At 36.7% G+C, this 22,994-nt stretch overlaps 1 protein-coding gene across 6 annotated transcripts in view; it reads left to right on the top strand.

Moving 5' to 3' along the window:
• The window catches only part of LOC123536403 (uncharacterized), a 90,948-nt gene extending 69,136 nt beyond the window's left edge, over positions 1–21,812 (top strand). For 2 of the 6 annotated variants that reach the window (XM_045319572.2, XM_053528175.1), the window contains exons 16-21: positions 2,178–2,304; positions 2,526–2,749; positions 5,671–8,082; positions 8,648–8,686; positions 11,553–14,641; positions 16,103–21,812. In XM_045319572.2, coding sequence (XP_045175507.2) covers positions 2,178–2,304; positions 2,526–2,749; positions 5,671–8,082; positions 8,648–8,686; positions 11,553–14,639 — 5,889 coding nt within the window. In that variant the 3' untranslated portion in view covers positions 14,640–14,641; positions 16,103–21,812. Of the gene's footprint in view, positions 1–2,177; positions 2,305–2,525; positions 2,750–5,670; positions 8,083–8,647; positions 8,687–9,413; positions 9,459–11,552; positions 14,642–16,102 lie in introns of those variants that run through there. The other 4 variants (XM_053528176.1, XM_045319571.2, XM_053528178.1 and 1 more) reach the window with 4 other exon arrangements.
• The last annotated feature ends 1,182 nt before the right edge of the window (positions 21,813–22,994 follow it).

The following is a 22,994-nucleotide window of genomic DNA, read 5'->3' as shown; positions in this document are numbered from 1 at the left end:
TAATATGCCCTTAATCTGAAAGAGTAAATAAAATATAGTAGCGCTCTTTCTTGGTCGCAACAAAAACATTGACTTCACCGCACGTTAACCTGACGTCATTCTAGCGTAAGAGTGTTTTAACAGAGAAAAGCATATTAGAATATGTAATAACTTACCTGAAACAGTAATTGATCAATAAAACTTTCCTTCAACCTTTCATCAATAATTAATCTCATTATTAGCTCGACTATTCGAAGAATAGTCTAGCTATTCTACTCACCCTGGCGTCGGCGTCGGCGTCGGCGTCACACCTTGGTTAAGTTTTTGCATGCAAGTACATACAGCCATCAGTTAAAGGCATATAGCTTTGAAACTTATTTTATGTTTTTCTAGGTCAATTACCAACCTCTCTGGGTCAAGTCCCATAACTCTGACATGTATTTTGAGCAAATTATGCCCCCTTTTGGACTTAGAAAATTTTGGTTAAAGTTTTACATGCAAGTTACTATCTCCAAAACTAATGCAGATATTGATTTGAAACTTCACATGTGTCTTCGGGGTTATAAAACTAGTTGATAGCAGCAAGTCCCATAACTCTGACCTTCATTTTGGCCAAATTATTCCCCCTTTTGGACTTAGAAAATTCTGGTTAAAGTTTTGTGTGCAAGTACATACAGCTATTTCTAAAAGGCATATAGATTTTAAACTTATTTTTCCTTTTTCTAGATCAATTACCAACCTCACTGGGTCAAGTCCCATAACTCTGACATGTATTTTGGGAAAATTATGCCCCCTTTTAGACTTAGAAAATTTTGGTTAAAGTTTTACATGCAAGTTACTATCTCCAAAACTAATGCAGATATTGATTTGAAACTTCACATGTGTCTTTGTGGTTATAAAACTAGTTGATAGCAGCAAGTCCCATAACCCTGACCTTCATTTTGGCCAAATTATGCCCCCTTTTGGACTTAGCAAATTCTGGTTAAAGTTTTGCGTGCAAGTACATACAGCTATTGCTAAAAGGCATATAGATTTGAAACTTATTTTTTTCTTTTTCGAGATCAGTTACTTACCTCACTGGATCAAGTCCCATAACTCTTACATGTATTTTGAGCAAATTATTCCCCTTTTTGGACTTAGAAAATCCTGGTTAAAGTTTTGCATGCAAGTACATATAGCAATTACTAAAAGGCATATAGATTTGAAACTTTTTTTTTCTTTTTCTAGATCAGTTACCAACCTCACTGGGTCAAGTCCCATATTTCTGGCATGTATTTTGGGCAAATTATGCCCCCTTTTGGACTTTGAAAATTCTGGTTAAAGTTTTACATGCGAGTTTCTATCTCCAAAACTAATGTAAATATTGAATTAAAACTTCACATGTGCCTTCGGGGTTATAAAACTAGTTGATAGCAGCAAGTCCCATAACTGATATGCATTTTGGTCAAATTATGCCCCCTTTTGAACTTAAAACTCTTTTAATATTTAACCTTTTTGGGTAATATTTTCCTGCTTCTGGGACAATATTTCGAATAGTCGAGCTTGGCTGTCTTACGGACAGCTCTTGTTATATCAAATGTACCGACATACTTACTTACTTTGCTTTACACTTAAGATAGTCGGCTTTGGGGCATAGAATTCTTCACGTGAGGAAGCCATCCAGCTGGCTTACGGAAGGCCGGTGGTTCTACCCAGGTGCCCGCTCGTGATGGAATTGTGCACGGAGGGGCACCTGGGGTCTTCCTCCACCATTAAAGCTGGAAAGTCGCCATATGACCTAAAATTGTGTCGGTGCGACGTTAAACCCAACAAAATAAAATAAATAAAATAAATAAGATAGTCGGGGAATAGACCACGCAATTCTCACGGCGTGTGAAAAATTTTAATTAACCGATACATTCCGACGGTCGAAGGTGTGAAAAATTTTGACACCTCTGCTCGAGTTTGCCAGAAGCAACAAAAAGTAAATTTATACACAGGGACCAGGTGGCATGCTCGAGTTATCGATGCTCGACCCATCCATGGTAATTTCACATAGAAAATAGAAGGAATTCGGCCGGGACCACACAAATTGCTCGAGCTAGCCTGGGTGCTCAAGTGAGCGGTGTTTCACTGTAATTGAGGTAAATCTCGACCTATGACATTTACCTTTTTGTAAAGATTTTAAAAGTATTACATCTGTTGTTATTATATTTCAGCGGCCAATGGACTTGTCAAAAATCGAGGAAAAAGTAGAGAATCGGGAGTATCGGTCAACACAGCATTTCCTGTCCGACTTTAGACTGATGTTTAATAACTGTAAACGGTTTAATGGACAAGATAGTGGTAAGTTATATGCAATTTAAAGAAAATTATGGGTGGCTTATAGTACTGGTACAGAATCCAGGAACACTGCCATAACATAACTGAAATGCTGTTGAAAATGATACTTACCCCCACCATCCCCCTCTCCAGGAAGAAGCTTTCTTGGCTAAAATCAAAAAATTCATATCAGATACTACTCTGTTACATTCAGAAGCAGCTAGAACGTTCTTTTCATTTTGCAGAATTTTCTGACTGTGCCAGATCAATGGAGAATATGTTGAAGAAATACATGAAAAGATTTGTAAGTGAAGAACCAACTGACAAGTATTATGAGGACAAAACATTCATGGTACCCGGAAACAGGGGTGCACCCCGTACTGGAGAAAAGCGGTACCGGCCACAGAGGGCTGCCAGCTCTAGAGCTTTGCAAACTGTACACAATGCACTTAACAGTGATGATGAAGAGGTAAGGTACTTTTTTGTGCCCGCCAAAGTTTTGGTGGGTTGGGGAGCACTTAGAGTTGCCCTAGTCCGTCCGTCTGAATTTATGCTGTGCATATCTCAAAAAGTATTTGACTCGGAGTCATCAAACCAGGATTGTCATTTAGCATGTGAAGTTGTGCACCTGGTGTTGTAATTGCGATTTCACACAGGCGCACCAGAGTTATGGCCCTTGATATAGTGAAAATATGCATAAAAAGGGCCAGCAAGATTGTGTCAGATGTATTTCAAAAAGTATTTGACCTAGGACTATGGAACATTACACAAATGTTATTCAGCATATTAGATTTCATTCAGCCAGACCAAAGTTCGCTTGACTGAGTCGAAAATATGCATAAAAGAACATAAAAGTTTGTGTCCCAAAACGTATTCTACCTACGGTCATGAAATATAATAGAAATATTATTCAGCATGTGAAGTTGTGCATCTGGGGTTTTGTTTGGGATTTCTTTCTGTCAGACCACAGTTATTGCCCTTGAAAAGTATGCATAAAGGGCATAAAGTTTGTGTCCCATATATCTCAAAAAGTATTTGACTTAGAGTCATAAAACAATAGTGGATTGTTATATAGCATATGAAGTTGTGCATCTAGTGTTCTGTTTGGGATTTCACTCGGCCAGACCAGAATTATGGTCCTTGACTTTGTACAAAATACACAAAAAGTGCTTTAAAGTTTGTGTTGCGTGCAATACCCAAGCCTAAAGGTCAAGGCCACACTCAGAGAACAAAGGTCAATAGGTTTCTTTATGCCTATTATACCTATATAAATCTGGAATAATAATAATAATAATCCCCCCACCCAAGGCCACATTTTGAGGCCAAAGTTCAATAAGGGTTTTCCTTTGCAGTCCATAACTCAGTCATCCATCATGGGATTTTTAATACGTTTTGGCACGAATGTTTCCTAGAATTAGACAACTTGTCGTGCACAACACTCAGACCCCTAGCTCAGAGATCAAGGTCACACTGAGGTCAGAGGTCAATAGGGTTTTTTCTCTGTCCGGTTCATAACATATAGGTTATAAAAATTTGACAGACATTTACCCAGATATTACCTATCAGCTTCCACTTCTATTTAAATGAAGCAGTATGGGAGGCATGCACTTTTTAGCTCACCTGAGCCAAAGGCTCATGGTGAGCTTTTGTGACCACTCAATGTCCATCGTCCGTCAACATTTTCTAAAAAAATCTTCTTCTTGAAAACTACTGGGCAGAATTACACCAAACTTCACAGGTCCCCTTTCAAAATTGTTCAAAGAATTTAATTCCATGCAGAACTCTGGTTGCCATGGCAACTGAAAGGAAAAACTTTAAAAATTGTTGTTTCAAAAACCGCAAGGCATAGAGCCTTGATATTTGGCCTGTGACATCATCTTATGGTCCTCTATCAAGATTATTCAAATTGTGCCCCTGGGGTGAAAAGAGGCCCCACCCCAGGGATCACAAGTTTTACATAGACTTATATAGTAAAAATCTATAAAAATCTTCTTGTCTAAAACCACAAGACCTAAGCCTTTGATATTTTGTATGTAGCATTGCCTTGGGGTCCTCTACCAAAATTGTTCATTTTATGCCCCTGGGTGAAAAAAGGGGCCCTGCCCCGGGGGGTCTAAAATTTTTCATAGACTTATATAGGAAAAAAAAACTTTTAAAAATCTTCTTGCCCGAAACTGCAAGGCCTAGGCTTTTGATATTAGTTATGTTGCCTTTCCTAGTGTTTCTCTACCACATTTGTTCAAATTATGTCCCTAGGGTGAAAAGAGGCCCTGCCCTGGGGGTATTAAGTTTAACATAGACTTATATATAGGAAAAAAATCTTCTTGTCTGAAAGTTCAAGGCCTAGGCCTTGTTATTTGGTAAGTAGCATTGCCTGGTGGATATCTAACAAGATTGTTCAAATTATGCCCCTGGGGTGAATAGAGGCCCTGCCCAGGGGATCACTTGTTATAATTATGAGTTATATAGGAAAAATACTTCAAAAATTATCAGATCATATTTCCTGGGCTGTTTAATTATAATTACCTGATGACCTCAAGTGATTAGGAATCTCATGACTGACCTTGACCTACTGACCTACTTCCTTGTTTTTTAAGATACAACCTTGAAATTTAGATGACATGTTCAGTTTTGCACACCTATCTTAAAACTGACTTTAAGTTACCATGAATGTGACCTACTGATCTACCTTCTTAATATTTTAGTATTTTATTTGCCATTTGGAACATGTGGCTCATATTACTCAGGTGAGCGATCCAGGGTCACCATGACCCTCTTGTTTCAAAAGTAGTTTCTTGTTTCACTGCAAGACCAGGTATAAAGGGTATAAAAGTTTTTATGTCCCATGTTTCTCAAAAAGTACTTTACCTAGCGTCATAAAACACTAGAGGATTGTAATATAGTATGTGAAGTTGTGCACCTGGTAATCTCTTGGGGATTTCACTCAGCATGACCAGAGTTATGGTCCTTGTCTAAATGAAAAATACACATAAAGTGTATAAAGTTTGTCTTGCGTATTTCTGAAAAAATATTTTTCGTAGAGTCTTGAAACAATGTACAGTGACGGAACGTAAGGGCACCTGTGTCCTGTGGACACACATCTAGTTTAAATCAATTTAGTGAGGATACTCATCTTGTACAATTTATTAATTGTATAGCATGATTTGAAGGCTCAGAATTGGTATGGCCCTGCAAGGAAGATGAGTAGAAGGGTAGATTTCTGCTTGCAAAGTCTCCAAGCCCTAACTAGGCTTTAATTAAACTTTGCCATATTTTTACAGAATGTCCTTTTAAATATACACAGCATATATCACTTGCAACTAGAGTAGAAGGTTATTTGATTTAGATATTGTGATAAAACCGCTCATTTCACTGTGAAAAACTTTTCAGACTGACAGTGAAGAGGAGGATAAGATTCCAGTGAGAAAGAAACCAAAAGAGTCTACAGAATCACGGTTCAAAACCCAGTCACATCATAATCTGCTGCTTCAGGAGATGATCGAATTAAAACGGCAGCGAGAGAAGAAATTAGCAGCTAGCGCTCTACATAACCATGGAATCATCACTCGTGGACCAGAGAGAATCCGAGTGCCTGACCCTCAAGGTGGTGTTATGATAATACCAAAAGCTGAAATGAATTCCACTGGTGTACTTAGGATGGCTGCCACCCGAGAAATAAAACGTAAAGTTTTTACACAGCCAAATTTAGCACAAAATGTTGGTCGCCTCAGTAGACCACAGGTGGTTCATACTCTGGCTAACCAGAACCAGACTGTTGTGAAAGCAGACTTGAGTAAGAAGGATGCAGGATTAAGTATCATTGATCAAACTACTCCTGGATCAACACAACCAAAAACAATCCGGATTGTTGCATCAAATGCTAATGGACAACCCTCAGTTAAGCAGACGGCAGAAAATGTCAGAGTCTCTTCAGATGGATATTTGATAATAAGTGGTAAAAATTCTGGAATAAAGGTGACAGAAAATACAAAAATTGTGATACAGCCCCCAGGGGCAACACCACCATCTACGGAGGGTGGGAGTATTCCACAGGCATCTGGAAAAGAAGTTTTGATCAAGAAAATTCCTACTCCTTCTAGTTTTAAACAGCTGCCAGGATTAAGTCTATCTAGTATTACTAACACACAAGGTAATACATTAACTGCTTCACCTAGTGCTACAATGCAAACACCAGGCCAGGTACCAGCACAAGGTGTTAGTGCATCCCCTAGTTCCCAGGTTCCAAATCAGCAGCAGATAAATTTGCAAGGACTACTGAAACAGACTGCGGTTAACCCACAGTTGAACCAGCAACAAGCTTTGCAAGGTTTAGTTCATCAGATTGGCAATAAAGGAAACCTTTCCCCAGAAATGAAGAAAAAACTTGACATTGCTCAAAGAATTCTGCTTCTGAACCAGCAGAAGAGACAGTTATTGGAACAGCAGAAACTGATTAAGCAGCATAAACAAGAACAACAAAATGGACCATCTCCAGGAGTTTGCCCACCTAAGATTATAAAACTAGATTCAAGTTCAGGGGCGGGTAACTCTAGTGCAATCGAAGAAAGATTGAGAGATCCAAGTTTAAATATAGACAAACAGCTTGGATCTGTTTCTCAAAATGTGATAAGCAATGTTAACATAGCCAGTGATATATTAGATACCTATTACAGTGTGTTGAATGATGCAAAATCAACAGCCAATAACCAAAATGTGCCATCTGCCACAGTGACAATGCCCCAGAATACTCAGTCATTGACTCGGAATACAAGCATGCCTCAGAATAGTGCAAATATAGTTGTGTCTCTGCCGCACACCTCAGTTCAAGGTGTGACTGGCCAGACAGCACAAAATGTGCCAGTTCCTCAAAACCAAAAACCAGCACCTGCGCAAGGAAATATATCTGAAGTGACTCGACAGATTTATGATTTAATAAATAAGACAGGGACAGGTGGTTTAGTGTCTGCATTAGCAAAAGCTCAGCTGATGAAACAGAATGTACCTACGTCAGTGTCACAAAGTGGTGCTGAATTAATTGGAATTCCGAAAGTTCAACTTTCCTCTGTACCCAGTCAGAATGTTACAGTTTCAGATATAGTTAATCAAACACAACAGGTTATTGTTAGTCAGTCATCACAGGTGGATAATCAAACTCCCCAAGTGGTTGTTCAGACACCAAAGGTGGTTGTGCAAGCACCACAGATTGTTAATCAGACACACCAGGTTGTTAATCAAATACCACAAGTTGTTAATCAAGTAGCACAGGTTGTTAATCAAGCACCACAGACTGTGCCAACCTTGACTTCAAATAGTTCTATTTCCGATTTGCTTAGGTCAGCAATGTTAAAACCAAACACTGAAACAAGTTCTGAAGTAAGTCCCATCGAAGCTTTACTTTCAAAGACCACACCAACCAAAGTAGAAACGGATAGCGTTTCAAAGACTGTTCCGAAATCTCCACTGGTTCAAGCTTTAACAAGTCGAACCCAGTTATCATTGAATTCTGTCCCTAAAACATTTGAATCATCTCCAGAAAAGAATGAAAGGCAAAATCTGTTTGATTCATTTGAAACCAGTAAATCAAGTGCAGTTCCATCTGCACCACCTGCAAGTGCAAATGACCTAAATTTAACAGGTCAGATGGAAAATACAGATGTGACAAAAGAGATTAAGTTGAAGTTAAGAGCAGACGGCATTTCTTTACCAGCTTCGAGCACCTTGAACTTTGGATCTCCTTTGAAGACGTCATCAGTGTTAGAGGCATTGAAGTGCAAATTACACACCGTGAAACCACAGTCACAGGTAAACTGTTCTGTTTATTTGTATACTGCTGATTTAATCTCAATGATCATTAGGCTGTCTCTATATTACTTTCCATGAGACCTTTGTGGCAGAGTGGTTAAGGTTGCTGACTTCGAATTGCCCCTCACCAACTAGGGTTTGAGCCCCACTTGAGATGTTTAATCCCTGTGTGAGGAAGATTGGTGGTTCTTATCAGGTGCTCACCTATGATGAAATGATGCATGGAGGGGCACCCCGGGTTTTGCTATGCATATTTGGAAATAATGTGCACATTTTATCTTGGGAATCTACAGATTTTGACCTCTTATAAAAAGAGAAAAATACCCTAATATCTGGTTTTCAGGTTGTAGATGATACATGCAGCTTCGTAAAACTATGAAATGTTGGATTATTGAAGAAGAATGTCTGCTTTAAGCTAATTAAATTGTCTGCAAAATAATCTGGGGCAGGAAGAACCTCGGAATCTTAAGTATTTTAATTATTTGAGCAGGAAATATAGAATATTGAAGTCTTGAGAAGTAGGAGTCTATGTCTTATTGTATAATATCATGTTAATATTTTACAGAATAGTGAAAACCCAAATTCTGCTGAAAGTGAAAATGTGGTAAGTGTTCAAAGTTTATAAATGTCGAACCATTTATCTGTTGTGTTTGATAGATTTGACAAATGTCAGTCATTCTTATGCTATGAAATCACATGGAATTGTGGGCATGAAATTTTTAAGGGATTTTTTACTGAAACGGTTTTTGTTTGTTATTTTAATATTATTTGCCACAAATGTATCCCATAATGAGATGACATGTCATGCATAACACCTAGGGCTCTAGCCCAAAGGTCAAGGTCACACGTAGAGATCAGTGTTTTTTTTTTGTTTTTTTTCTGGCCCATTACTCTTTCATCCATCAAGATACAACTTGACACAATTGGTCCCCATGAGACAATGTGTCATGTGCAAAACCCAGATCCCTAACTCAGACGTCAAGGTCACACTTTATCCTCAGCAACACCCAGGCACCTGGCTCAAAGGTCAAGGGCACACTCGGAAGGTCAAAATAGGTTTTTCCCTGTCTGGGTTCATGACATATAGGTTATGAAATAGTTTACCAAACATTTACCCCAGATACTACATATCAGTTACCACTTCCATTCAAATGAAGCAGTATGTGAGCACGCACTTTTAAATAAAATAGTTTCTTGTTGGGATATGTTTTGGTGGATTGTAACTTTATATATTTGTTGACACAAAATCCATGGAGATTAATCCCACCACAAATATTAATGATTTCACAGTATCTCAAAGATATAATTTTATGATAATTCTATCTGATCAGGTCCTAGAAGATTTCTGATGTCACCTATGTGGTTGTTCTACTGTTGTATGAATTTTATTATTTGCTGCAGTCTAGAACCAGAGCTGCATGAGCATTGTGACAAACTTGCTTTCTAGAAGCATTATTAACCCTTACCCTGCTAAATTTGTATAATGAACTTGTCCATCTTCCAGTTTGGACAGTACCATTAACTGTTAAAAGGGGTGCTTACCAAAAAGGTACGGACTGAATGGCGAACAGCGCAGACTATGATCAGACTGCACGGATGTGTGCAGTCTGATCTTGGTCTGCACTAGTCACAAAGGCTGAATCACCAGCTGCCAGCAGGCTAAAGGTTAAAGGAAATATTTTCAATAAAATGTTGAAAGATTTTGTCACAAGACATTTTAAAAAATGTATAATCCATATCAACGTCATGAAGATGTTGTTGTTTATGTTTAGTGTAGGGAGCTTGCAATTTCATACAAGTATTTGTAGGCTTTCATTCTTTGTTTCAAGAAGCATTTGATATGCCAGAATTTGGAACACTGCAAGTTATCTACACAATTTATTTGTACAGGTGCAGAAAGTTTTCTGAGCTTAAAATATGTACATTCACCTGTATTGGGCAGCTCTATTAGAGATATTGGACAAATTTTACAAAACACTAATTATGTATAGGAATTTACAATAGATACCTGTACACACATACAAATATTCAAATTGCAAGCCTCTCTTTTTAGAAGATGTTTAAGTCATGTATATTGCACACATGTACCAGCACGTGTTGTAGAGAGATAAATGAGCCGCGCCATGAGAAAACCAACATAGTGGCTTTGCGACCAGCATGGATCCAGACCAGCCTGCGCATCCGCGCAGTCTGGTCAGGATCCATACTGTTCGCTAACGGTTTCTCTAATTGCAGTAGACTTTAAAAGCGAACAGCATGGATCCTGACCAGACTGCGCGGATGCGCAGGCTGGTCTGGATCCATGCTGGTCGCAAACCCAATATGTTGCTTTTCTCATGGCACGGCTCAAATGAGGTTGAGAATTCAAACATGAACATGTGTAGGATATCAGTTTATATCTAGAGTGATTTTATTATTTAATAAATGTGCTAGTATGTAGAAATAAGGAACATAATCATCATTGGTACTAATCTATATTGAGACATTACTTTTCTTTGTCATGCTTTTTTATGCAGATGTTCTTTTCAACATGAAGAGCAAAATTATGTCTACATACATGTGTTAAATTCTCAACTTCTGTTAAAGGGGTATTTCCCTGAATTCAAACCACAAAATCAGAATGTCAAACAATAAGCAATGTCTTTAAAATATCAAAAAGCATGAATCACTGTTATTTAAGTTGAGTTTTTATGAAACTGATGTAAAAAGTACAGGTAAATTCATTTTAAAAAGCATAATTTTTACTGCCTGAATTTTTCCTCCATATTTTATTCTGCAGTCTGCACAAGTACTTTCATATAAGGACTGCCTACAGTTATTAAATCATGTTTGTATTGACTTGTTTTACTTCTATTAAAAGATTCCAGAATCTGAAGAAATACCCCTTTAAACTAATAGTGACATTTTTTTAATCAAGATAACAAGATGGCCAATGTGTGGGTAATATAAGTAGAGTTATAATCTATACATTTCTTAGGTTGTTAATTTGCAACAAACCTGTAGATTTGTAGGTTATTGTCATCATGAATTTTAAGGCAGATTTTGGCTAAATTGTACATGATTTTACAAAGATAGATACAGATAACATTTTTGTCCAGAGTTATGGCCCTTCAGTTTGATTTCCAACTCCTTATTTCTTGTCAAGATATTTTTCGGACCGTTGTAGTGATTTAAAAATGTGTTACAAAAAAGGTATCCGAGTAAATTTTGGCCTGAGTTATAGGTCTCTGCCCCTTTTCATACAGATTGAAAAGTTGCAAAGCAATGCAAATGTTATCCATGTCTTTTACCTTAGTAAAACATCTGCCAATAGTTTGCATACTTTATATAAAACTGTGGAGAATATTTCTTTGTCAAGAGGACACATTTCTAGTCTGATTATCATTAGAGAAATTCTAACATCTGGTAAAGGACCGTTTCTGCTTGCCATAGTTATGCCTTGCCATGTTGTTGTATATATATCTTTGCAGTGTATTTGCAGTGAGCTTGCCTCTAGTATTCCTCCTACAGCTGCTGCTTATGACGTAATCTGTGAACTTCATCCTCATTGTACTTGTATAAAACCATCTGTATTTAGACTTTCATCTGACCTTAACACTGCATGTACACCTAGCACTAGTCATAGCATAGAATCACCTAACTGTGGTATAGAGTTACCTAACTCTGATATTGATTCACCTAACTGTAGCTTAGAGTCAGTTTGCACAGTTCAGTCAGAAAAGATCCTTCAGAACAAATGTGCTGAGGAAATGAACATGAAAAACACAAAAGTTGATGAAAATTGTATAGAAAATGATGAAATTCATACAGCAGTACCATTAGAAAAGTTTTTGCAGGCTGCTCCCAATAAAGAAATAAAATATGATAAGATTGAAACTAGTTCTGAAAATTCCAGTTGCAAAGTTGCAACAAAACGCTCTGAAATTCAAAATACAAGGGAAGATGAGCACTCATGTAATGATTGTGAAAAACAAAATAAGAATAGGAAGATGTCCCAGAAGATAAGAATAAAGATTGCAATAGAAAATAATGGTAAAGCAAATGTTAAAGATATATCTGTTGAGAAATCAGATGGCATTAAAGATGATAAGGAAATAAACAAGGTTGTTGGAGATTTAATTTCTTCAGAAAATGAAGTTGGAAATGAAGTGATTGAAGACTTACCTCATGAAAGACAAATGTTTTGTTATGATGCTAAAGAAAACATGCATTCAAAAGATTTAGAAAGTAAAAAAGAACTATCTGAGAATGAATCTGATAATAACATCAACAAACACATTACAGTAGATGAAAATAACAACACAGATGTAAGTAAAGTACACGAAGATCAGGTTAACATGCCTTTTTCCAAAACTGATAGTTTGGAGGGGAACGGATCTGTAGATATTAAACAAAGAACTGTAGTTGATCAAGAAAATCCAATAGAATTTGTTGTTAAAAGGATTCAGTCTGAAGCTGAAGCTCTGGAATGGCCAGGTGGAGACTGTACAACTGAAGTGCTGACACTTGTACCAAAGATTCCTTCACCAATCTCCAAGAAGTCTGATAAATGTCAGGATTTGGAATCTGAGATTGAAATTGAGGAAAAAGATTCATCTGTAAAAATTGCTGGAAAGACAAGCTGTTACAAAGTGAAAAAGCAACAAGCATTATCCAAAGAAGATAGTCAACAACACATTGATGAAGGAAGAATTGTTTTGTCTCGGCCTTTACCAAATAGTTATTATCCGCTAGGAATATATAGTCCAATCTTAGATAGAAACTACCAACCAGAGAAGAAAGGTAAAAGTCAAGTACCAATAAAAAGTGACTTGCACCCTGTCTTGTTTAATAGGCCGCTAGTTAAAAGAGCTAAAAAGAAAATTAAAGAAGAAGAACAGTGTGAAACTAATTTGAATAATGTCAGGGTGAGAAGAAAAGTAATCCGACTCTCTGCTGAGCCTGTGAAAATGTACAAAATATGTGGGGCCACTTACAAAAAACCTGATCAACCTTTGGAAGCAAAAGGTCCAGCAGCTGACAGAAGTACTGTTTATCCCTTAGGGACAGCTAGTAGCAATAAGTTTGATCATGACAAGGCAGAGACACTGAAAAAGAGGGCAGATCATAGTAACAGGGACACTTCAGTTTTAAGGTCCAGAGAAATATACAATAAGCAAGATATTTTGCTGGCTGCATGTCAAGACTTGAAAAACATTTCAGATAAAGGAGATGCACCTCATACACCTGGAAGTCTTTTTAAGTCTTACATGGACATAGAATCTAACATGCCTTTAGCTGATATAGATGTTAATAAAATATGTGATGAGGATTTTTTCTCGACTGAACTTTTTTCTCCTATTTATCCTTCTAACCCTTTTTATGGTGATGGTTCTGATAAAGATCCTGAACTAGAAAAAATTGAAAATGACATTTTTGAATTGCAGGATAAATATTCTACATCGGCAAGTTCCTTCAGCAGTTTGCTGCCAGATCAGATAACATTGCCCTCAGCTTCTGGGAATGCACAAAATTCTAGTGCCATCAGTGGTTTTAGTCCAAATGTTCTTAATGCCCAACCACCAGGCATGGCTGTAAGTTTAAATTCCAGTAATCAGGCCATTGTTGCAACTGGAACTATGGGACAGGTGATGTCATTGGACTGTTCAAACATACCGACTTCAGTTCCTGCTTCTGGGAATGTACTTCAAAATACTTCCCAGGGAGGTGGAATTCCACTTGTGTTTTCATCAGCACCGACTATTCAAGTTCCTACAAATTTGATGCAAGGTAATGTTCAGTCAGCCATGTTACCAACTGTGTTATCACAAGAAAATGGGAATCTACCAAATGTATCGACAGTACAAGGTACGTTTCGGCAAGGTCCAGTGCAAGTACCCAGTGCCTTGTTACAGGCATTGAAGCAAGGTACAAGCGGCGTAACAGTCAACCAGTCCACACAGAGTGCATTACTACAACAGTTGAATACTCTGATAAGTAATCGCCAACCGAATCTCCAGTTGGGCACACAATGTACAAGTGTTGTGAACAATATTCAGCAAATAAACCCGGCAAATACAGTACAACTAATTAATCACCCTGTAAGTTCTATACTGGCATCTAGTACTTTGCAGTGTAACCTTCCAAAAGTTCATGTTCAGAATATACCACAGCTTTCAGAAGTGACTTTTGGTAATATTGGAAGTATTCAGAGTGATAATCCAGGACAAATTAAAATGGATGCTATAAATGAAAGCCAAGGTATGGATGTAAATAGCACATATTCTGCAAACAGTGTTGCTATGACGAACCCTGGTGTAGTAAGTGACTCTGTAGTGTTCAGTAATCATCTTGGTACAGCTGATGGTACAAATGTGTTGAATAATTTTGTTGCCAGTAATCTCAGTGTTGTGAACCAGACAAGTGTTGTGACTGATGGAAGTATTACACAGTCTGACCAGCAGTCAAACTTCCAAATGACTGGGACTGATGAAGAAATGATAGAAACCAGTCAGGATGCAAACACCTCATTGACTGATACAGCAGAGAACCAGTCCCAACATAACTTTATAAGTTAACAGTAAGTATCATCTACAATACATTTCCTTACAAAAATAAAAATGTGTTACTATTGTTTGATTTCACCAAATCTGTAACAGGGGTTTTGGGTCATTAATTTCTTCTTTATTTTGCAAGATCCATAAAGAAGTTATTCATCATTCTACAGGTCTCTAGGGGTGTTATGAACCTTTTTCATTTTGATGATATCTTTAGTCCTAAGCTCGACTATCCGAAGAATAGGTAGAGCTATTGGACTTGTCCATGCGTCGGCATCCGATTTGGTTAAGTTTTTGTATGTAAGCTGGTATCTCAGTAACCACTTGTGGAAGGAATTTAAACTTCACACACTTATTCACTGTGATAAACTAACTTATGGCACAGATTTCATAACTCTAATTTTACTCTTTTTTCAAAATTATGCCCCTTTTTTTTGACCGAAAAATGTTTGTTTTGGTCTCGGTATCCATTAATGGGAATGGATTGAAACTTAGTACACTTTTCCACTATGCTGATAGCATTATACAGGTCCCATAACTATTGTTTGCATATTTTCTAAATTGTGCCCCTTTTCCAATATATATTTATTCATTTGACAGGCTGTTGAATAAACAAGTGTTGCTGTCCTCCGACAGCTCTTGTTTTGGTTTTATAGACATAAATGTGGTCTCCACTCCACAAGACTAGAGTTGCCACCCCGCCCCCAGACCCTCCCCCAACCTTCCAAAGTAATTACTAATACCTCTTGCTTTTAATGCTGGTTTTTACTACCCTGTGCCATTATGTTAGAGAACATGTGTATTGTGCCCCATTAAGCAGTGCTAGAATGATGTATGATGTCTGTGGAATAAAGAAATCAAGGAAAACCCTGGCTTGTGTGAATCAGATAGTAAGAGGTTGTTTTCCTGTAGTTGGCTGTGCTCATTAAGTTACTCAGTTTCTCAGAATTCTTTCTACAATATTTCTTTCTTGCCTTAGTCAGCCAAAATAGCTGCTTTTAATGTACTGCACTAAACTGCTTTAAAACATTGCTTAGCTTCTGTTTGAAATGAAAGAAATACAATTGCTTGATGCATGTGTTTCCTTTGACAAACACATTTGTGTAATTAATGTTTAACGTGTGGAAATTAAAATATGTTTCATGCCAAACGTGGCTAACACTCAGTTGTTGCCATGGATACTGCTACTAATAGTCTTATGGCCAGCCGCTAGATAACACATTGCTTGACCTATAAAATTGAACATTACCCTGTGTTTGTGTTATTAATGTTGAATAGATAGAGATCTTGTGCCAGACAAGGCAAACAAGTATTCATGTGTTGCCATGAATACTGCTGCATTTATGTCTTTTGGCCAGCCTCTAGATATTATATTGCTACACCTGTTAAAATACGTTTACATTTATTGACATTTCCCCACCCACCTTTTCTTTTTCAGCAGTCACAGTAATAATGGAATTTTGATTTATATTTGCTCCAAACAGGATCTGCCATCAGTACTAGACAAGAGTGACAGTACTGGCAAATGTGAAACGGCATATGTAGAAGAAGACACAAACGAACCAACAAACCAAGATGAACAATTTCAACACTTGTGAACAAAAAGAGCTTGGCTTACGCAATGCTTGTTAAATAAGGGCATTATGATACATGACATGTTAGTTACAGATGTAATTATTCATTTAGTCTATGTGTTTAAATAGACTAATCTTACTAAATTATGTTTGAAAGTTATGATTTTGTTGAACTTCTGTATTTGTATGATGAAAATAATATTTGATGATATTTTGATTTTTTTTTTTTCATTTGCAGCAAAGTTGGTTGAGAAATAGAATGCATTTTTTCTACATACATCATTTCAAAGCAGCTCAATGTTAGTGAAATGTGTTAGTTTTTTAATTCAGATTATAGGCATGCATTCATTACAAAATAGCACCCACATTATTTAGCAAAGTACTTTTTGGCATGTTTTGGGATTGCTCCATTTTGGCACACTATTTTTTCAGAGACCATTGATAAGTTTTGATAATATGAAATTAGATATTGTTGTTTTTTTTTGAAGAAGTGGTGGTATAATGCTTTGCATCTGTTGGTCAGTCCATCTGTTAGTAGACCTGACAGTTTCTGCCCAAGAGAACCACTTGACCCAGAACATTCAGACTTGGTAGCTTGATTGGGCTTATGAAGTAGATGATTCCTATTGTTTTGGGGGGTCAGTAGGTCAAAGGTCAAGGTCACAAGGGCTCAAAGCTCGAGAATGGTTTCCACCCAATAACTTGAGAACCAGTTGACCAAGGACTTTCAAGTTTGGTAGCATAATTGTGCTTATGAAATAGGTGACCTCTATTGTTTTGGCGGTGTCATTAGTTAAAGGTCAAGGTCATAGAGGCCCAAACCTAGAGAACGGTTTCCACCCAATAACTTGAGAATCAGTCGACACAGGACTTTCAAATTTGGTACCATGATTGGGGTTATGAAGTAAGTGACCCCTGATGTTTTGGGGGTCAGTAGGTCAAAGGTCAAGGTCACATGGACCTGAACCTTGAAAACAGTTTTTGCCAATAACTTGAGAACCACTAGACCCAAAATCTTCAAACTTAGTAGCATTATTTGGCTTATGAAGTAGATGAACCCTATAGATTTTGGGATCCGTAGGTAAAGGTCACAGGATTCTCAGCCTTGAAAACAGATTCCGCCCACTAACTTGAAACCAACTTGACCCAGACCCTTTAAACTTGATAACATGATTCGGCTAGATGGCCCCTATAATTTTTGGGGTAAGTAGGTTAAGGTCACAGAACCTGAACATTTAAAACTCTTTCTGCGCGGTAACTTGAGAGCCTTTTGATCAAGAACCTTCAGATTTGATAGCATGATTGATTGTAATGAAGTAGAAGACTCCTATTGTTTTTAGGGTCAGTAAGTCAAAGGTCACAGAAGCCTCCACCTTGAGAAGCGTTTTCCACTCAATAACTGGAGAACAACTTGACCCAGTATCTTCAATCTTAGCATGACTGAGTTTTTGAAGTCGGTGACCCCTATTGGTAGGTGGGGGGCGCGTGTGGTTAGTAGGTCAAAGGTCAAGGTCGTGGTGATCACAGGACTGAAAATGTGACAACCCATCATTAGGGGTATATGTGTCTTACAAACCTCTCTTGTTTATATTTATACATAGAATTTAATGCAGTAATGTTGATACAGGTTTCTGTCAAATTTGTTGAAATGATTATAAAAAATGTAGAATTGCTGCAAATAAAAAAAAATGCAATTTATTTTTAGTTGTCTGAAAATTGGACTTAAAAAGTCATCAACATTTTAAGTCTCAAACTTAAGATCACCCAAGTATTCAATTTGCTGTAACTTTGTTTATAGTAAATTTATAGTAATGAACATTTTAGAGCTGTCTATTGTTACAAATTGCATACCTATGTGTATTTTCATTACTTTCTTTGCTAATTTAATAATGACAGAGCAAAAACAAAATATGTGCCACACCATAAGAAAACCAACATAGTGCATCCGCGCTGTCTGGTCAGGATCCATGCTGTTCACTTTCAAAGCCTATTGCAATTAGAGAAACTGTCAGCGAACAGCATGGATCCTGACCAGACTGCGCGGATGCACTATGTTGGTTTTCTCATGGCATGGCTCATATAACATTTTTAGTCAAAGTCTTTAATGCAAATGGGCCTTGAAGGTGCTGCATGTGTATCTAAGGAATGTTCTTCTGTCTGAGTGCATGATTTTTACAGAAGATTGTAAATTTAATTGAATGTTATTGATATATAGTTAGAGATTTATGTATATAAAGATATGTTAATGTTTTAATTAATTTTAAATCTGATTTTGTGCAACATTTAGTCAGTGGTTGTGATCAAGTGTATGTAAAATATACTAAAGGGGCATGCCTCTAGATTTGTCATAATATTAGATCTCCCTAAACAGATGACAACATGTATAAAATATCAGAAGGTTCCAATAATTACCAGAACTCTTCAGACAGATTCAAGCATGTTTAAAATATCAGAACTCTACAAACAGATGACTACATACATAAAATATAAGAAAGTTTAAATGTATAAAATGTCAGAATGACAATATGCATAAAATAACAAAACACCTGAATTGATATCACACAAGTCTTTATATTTGAAGAAATCTGTACAGTACTGTTAGTTAAGATTCAGCCATTTAAAACTCGCATTTTAATTGCATGACTATTCATAGCTGTAGATGGCTTTCCAACATATTTCACATACTATTCAGAATGCCTTTTACCAAATGAAAGCACTTTTTAATTAAAAAAGTGAAAGACAATCTGGAGTTGTGCCCCTTTAAGTAAATTATCATTTGCCTTGATTTATATCTTTTTAATAGAATATTGTTTGTTTATAGAGCCCATGTAACTTTGTAATAAACTGAAGTGTGATCTCAACTTTTTTCAGGCCAACCAGTATCTAGTAGTCTATGACCTACAGTTTTAGTACCAGAATTGAGAATTGACATATATTTTGAAATAATTAAAATTCCTCCTTTTGTAAAGAGGCTAAACTTGAATTTATGCCATTGTTGACAGCAGCTTTTGAAGAGTTGTTCTTTGACTACCCTTGACTGCTCAGTCTCTGAGTGAGCATAGAAGTATAGTAAAACGGAGATGAAATTTCAAAGAAAAAATGTCAGTACATTCCAAAACCAATGAATTAAAATGATAATTTTCCTAAAGAAACTAGTTGAAAGCATAAGATAAGACAATTGAACCAAACTATTATATATGCAGATGGAATCTGTGTTTAGTAGTATTAAATACACATGGGTTATAGAAGTTTAAATGTTGTTTGGTGACCATTTGTATATTGTTCTGATTTCTGTTAGCAAAGAAAGAACCTGGCTGTTTTTAGATAACCTAAAAGTATGTTTTGCTCCATATTTTTCTTGTATAGTTATCAGTTCATTTTCTGGGCATTAGTCGCAGTGACCTCACTAGGTTGTTGTGGTTGCTGTAGCAGAAAAAAAAGTGCCCATTTCATTAGTTCTGGGCAATAAGTTTGTCTGCTTGCAAGGTCTTTGAACATCAGGTAAGGTGTTCACTACAAAAAAATGGGCCAAAGAGACACACAGAGAGTAAATTATGTGTATTTATAAAACATACAGAATAGTACATAACATAACATGCACGAAAATTGGTTAAAACTGGCTTTCAAATTATATAATATATTCCATATCCTTGTTCTTTCTAGTTTTGGCTCGTCTTTGCAGCAGATTTTTGCATTTTATTACTTAATTGCATTGAAAATAAATCATTGACTTTACTTTTTCAACCTGTTTTTAATCTGAGATGAGTAATTAGTTACAGCTTGATTTTGTGCTTTGAAATTTCATTTTTGAAAAACTGCTTTGACAAAAAAGATTGGTGTTTTATAATGATGATACCTGTCAGCTTGTATTAATTGTCTGCATGTTCCAAGTTACCTGCATTTTATATGCTTATTTTTGAAGCATATACCCATAGCAATGGTTTATGATGATTGCATGTGTTTAATAGATGATTCCTGTTGTTTTGGGGTCGAAGGTCAAGGTCTTAGTGACATTGAAACTGAAAATGTTTACTATCTATAACTTGTGAAGACTTGCATACATCAGACTTACTAGGATGGCTTTTTATAGTCAATAGATGACCCCTGTTGAATTTTAGATCAAAGCTTATATTCACTTGCTTTGAAAATGGTTTATTCCTGTCAGTTTCAGAAGTCAAAGTTCAAGGTCACATTTAATTTTAAAAGAAGTGTTGGATCATTACCGGTAACTTGAGAAGGCTTTTGCTTTCAAATTTGTAACTTAACAGAATGGTTGGAGTGGTGACTATTAATTATTATCATTTAATTATTATCATATGCTAAGTAGATGTTAACATAGTTCTATATTAATGACTGAAACATTTTCTAAATGCTATGGCCTACAGTAGTCTATTTTCACAGAGTGATTGTGTGTTACATCTATTGCTCTTGGGGTCAGATGTCAAGGTCACAGTGACGGGGAGACTGAAATGGTTGGCCCCTATTGCTTTTGGGATCAGTAGGTCAAGGGTCAAGGCCACAGTGCCATTGAGACGAAAATTGGTTTGAATTCTGTTTATACTTGATGAGTCTGAAAGTTACACAAGTAACTTGAACTGGCCATCCTTGAGGCACGTGTTTTACAAACGTCCCTTGTTCAATAATTCTAAGCAGAGTTTTTTAAAATTGATTGTTTTAGTTTCTGATATTCATTAAAAGATAGTAAAGATTGTTTATCACCTAAATTGTGCAGTTCAGATAGAACTCGTATGTTCTGGAGATTAAAGAAATTTGCATTGCTACTGCAAATTGGTAAATCATGTCATTTAAAAATATTCTAGTCCACCAGGATAGCTCAGCAGGTAGATCACAAGACAGTGGCCTGAAAGATCTCTCTTTCAATTCACAGGTAAATCAAGTGTTGACAGAAGATAGTGCATCTGTAGGCCTTTGGCCTCATCCTCTGATCCTTTTATTCATGATGGCAAGTTGTCGGCTACCTATTGAGAACAAGTTAGTACAGGTAGTGAGCAAAATTTATGCTACGGAATCTTGTTCTTTGCCTAGCTTTTCATTTGGCAAATGCTAAAAGCAGTCCTACTAGATCTGCAAAGCAGGTTTTTTACTCCAAAGATTTTACCTAATTCATTAAAAAACATCTTTGTTTATTTTGCTTCACACCCAGTTTGATTTTTGATGAGCGGACTGTTCTTTGAAACGCTTATGTGTCATTTGTCAAAGATTTCATTAATCCCTTTGAAGTACAATGTTGTTAATAACTGAATAAGATAGTTGAATCTTTTACTAATTTAATTGTCATTGTTTATTCTAACTTTACAATTTGTTATGCATGTACTAAATGGTTATTTTTATGAACAATAACTGGTGCAGATATAGCATAAGTCAGTTAAATGATAAAATCTTTATTTACATTTTAAATGGCATCATTCATTTGAGAGTTTTTATCAGTTCTTCAGAATATACTTCATTTTGACCTTGTTAGAATATTGTTGTAGAGAACATGAATGTTGATTTTGTGCATCATGTTGTTTTGCGTTTTTCTAAACTTTGATTATAATCAAGTATTGCATTATTTCATTATTTGTAAATGTATATGTAATAAATTTAGGGTCTTGCTACATGTTGTGTCTTTATTATGGTACAGGCCATTAATCAGTGTTGGCAGTAAATTTACTCAATTTTTGCTCAGCTGAACCAAAAGTTCAGGATAAGCCATTGTGGTGGTGTTTTATCCATCGTCCTGCATTAGTTTTATAGGTCACAGTTTATAGCATGCTTGAGTGGGCTATTGTGATCCACTCACCATATGATCATTTGTCCATCTGTCCACACTTCTTCAAACGACATCTCCTCTGAAGCTGTTTGGTGGAAGTTGATGAAGCTTGGCCTTGAGATTTCAGAGTTTGTTCCATGCAGAACCAATGCTAACAGAAAAGACAAACTTTTAAAACTTCTCAAAAAAACACTTGCCGCTAAATGTTCCTTGGTGATCCCCTACCAAGGTTGTTATACCCCCACAAAACGAAGTTTATGGGGGGTATATAGGAGTGAGCTTGGCGGTCGGTCGGTCCATTGGTTTTTGTGGTTTCCGGATGATAACTCATGAAAGGCTTGACCGATTTGAATAATTTTTGGTACACAGGTGTAACATCAGAAGATACAGGTCAAGTTCGAATTTGGGGTCAATAGGTCAAAAGTCAAGGTCACAGTTACCCTGAACAGTTAAACGGATTCCGGATGATAACTTGAGAACACTGGCCTATGATCATATATTTTGGTACACAGTTGTAGCATCATGAAATACAGGTCAGGTTCGACTTTGAGGTCTGTAGGTCAAAGGTCAAGGTCACAGTGACTCGGAACAGTTAAATGGTTTCCGGATGATAACTTTAGAACGCTTGGGCCTAGGATCATATGTTTTGGTACACCGATGTAACATATGAAATACAGGTCAAGCTTTACTTTGAGGTCAAAGGTCAAGGTCACAGTGACTCGTAACAGTTAAACGGTTTCCAGAACGCTTGGGTCTAGGATCATAAATTTTTGTACACTGGTGAAACATGATAAAATACAGGTCAAGTTTGACTTTGAGGCTAGTAGGTCAAAGGTCAAGGTCATAATAACACATAACAGTTAAACGGTTTCCAAATGATAACTTCAGAATGCTTGGGCCTAGGATCATGAAAATTGATAGTGTGGTTGGTTATGACCAGCAGATAACCCATAATAATTTTGAGATCAGTAGGTTACAGGTCAAGGTCACAGTGACCCTGAACAACGGTTTTCGGACAATAACTTCAGA

Source organism: Mercenaria mercenaria, chromosome 17, assembly GCF_021730395.1.
Source record: "Mercenaria mercenaria strain notata chromosome 17, MADL_Memer_1, whole genome shotgun sequence".
Classification (NCBI taxonomy): domain Eukaryota; kingdom Metazoa; phylum Mollusca; class Bivalvia; order Venerida; family Veneridae; genus Mercenaria; species Mercenaria mercenaria.
The sequence above is the reverse complement of the archived record's forward strand: the minus strand, read 5'-3'. Positions and strand labels throughout refer to the sequence as shown.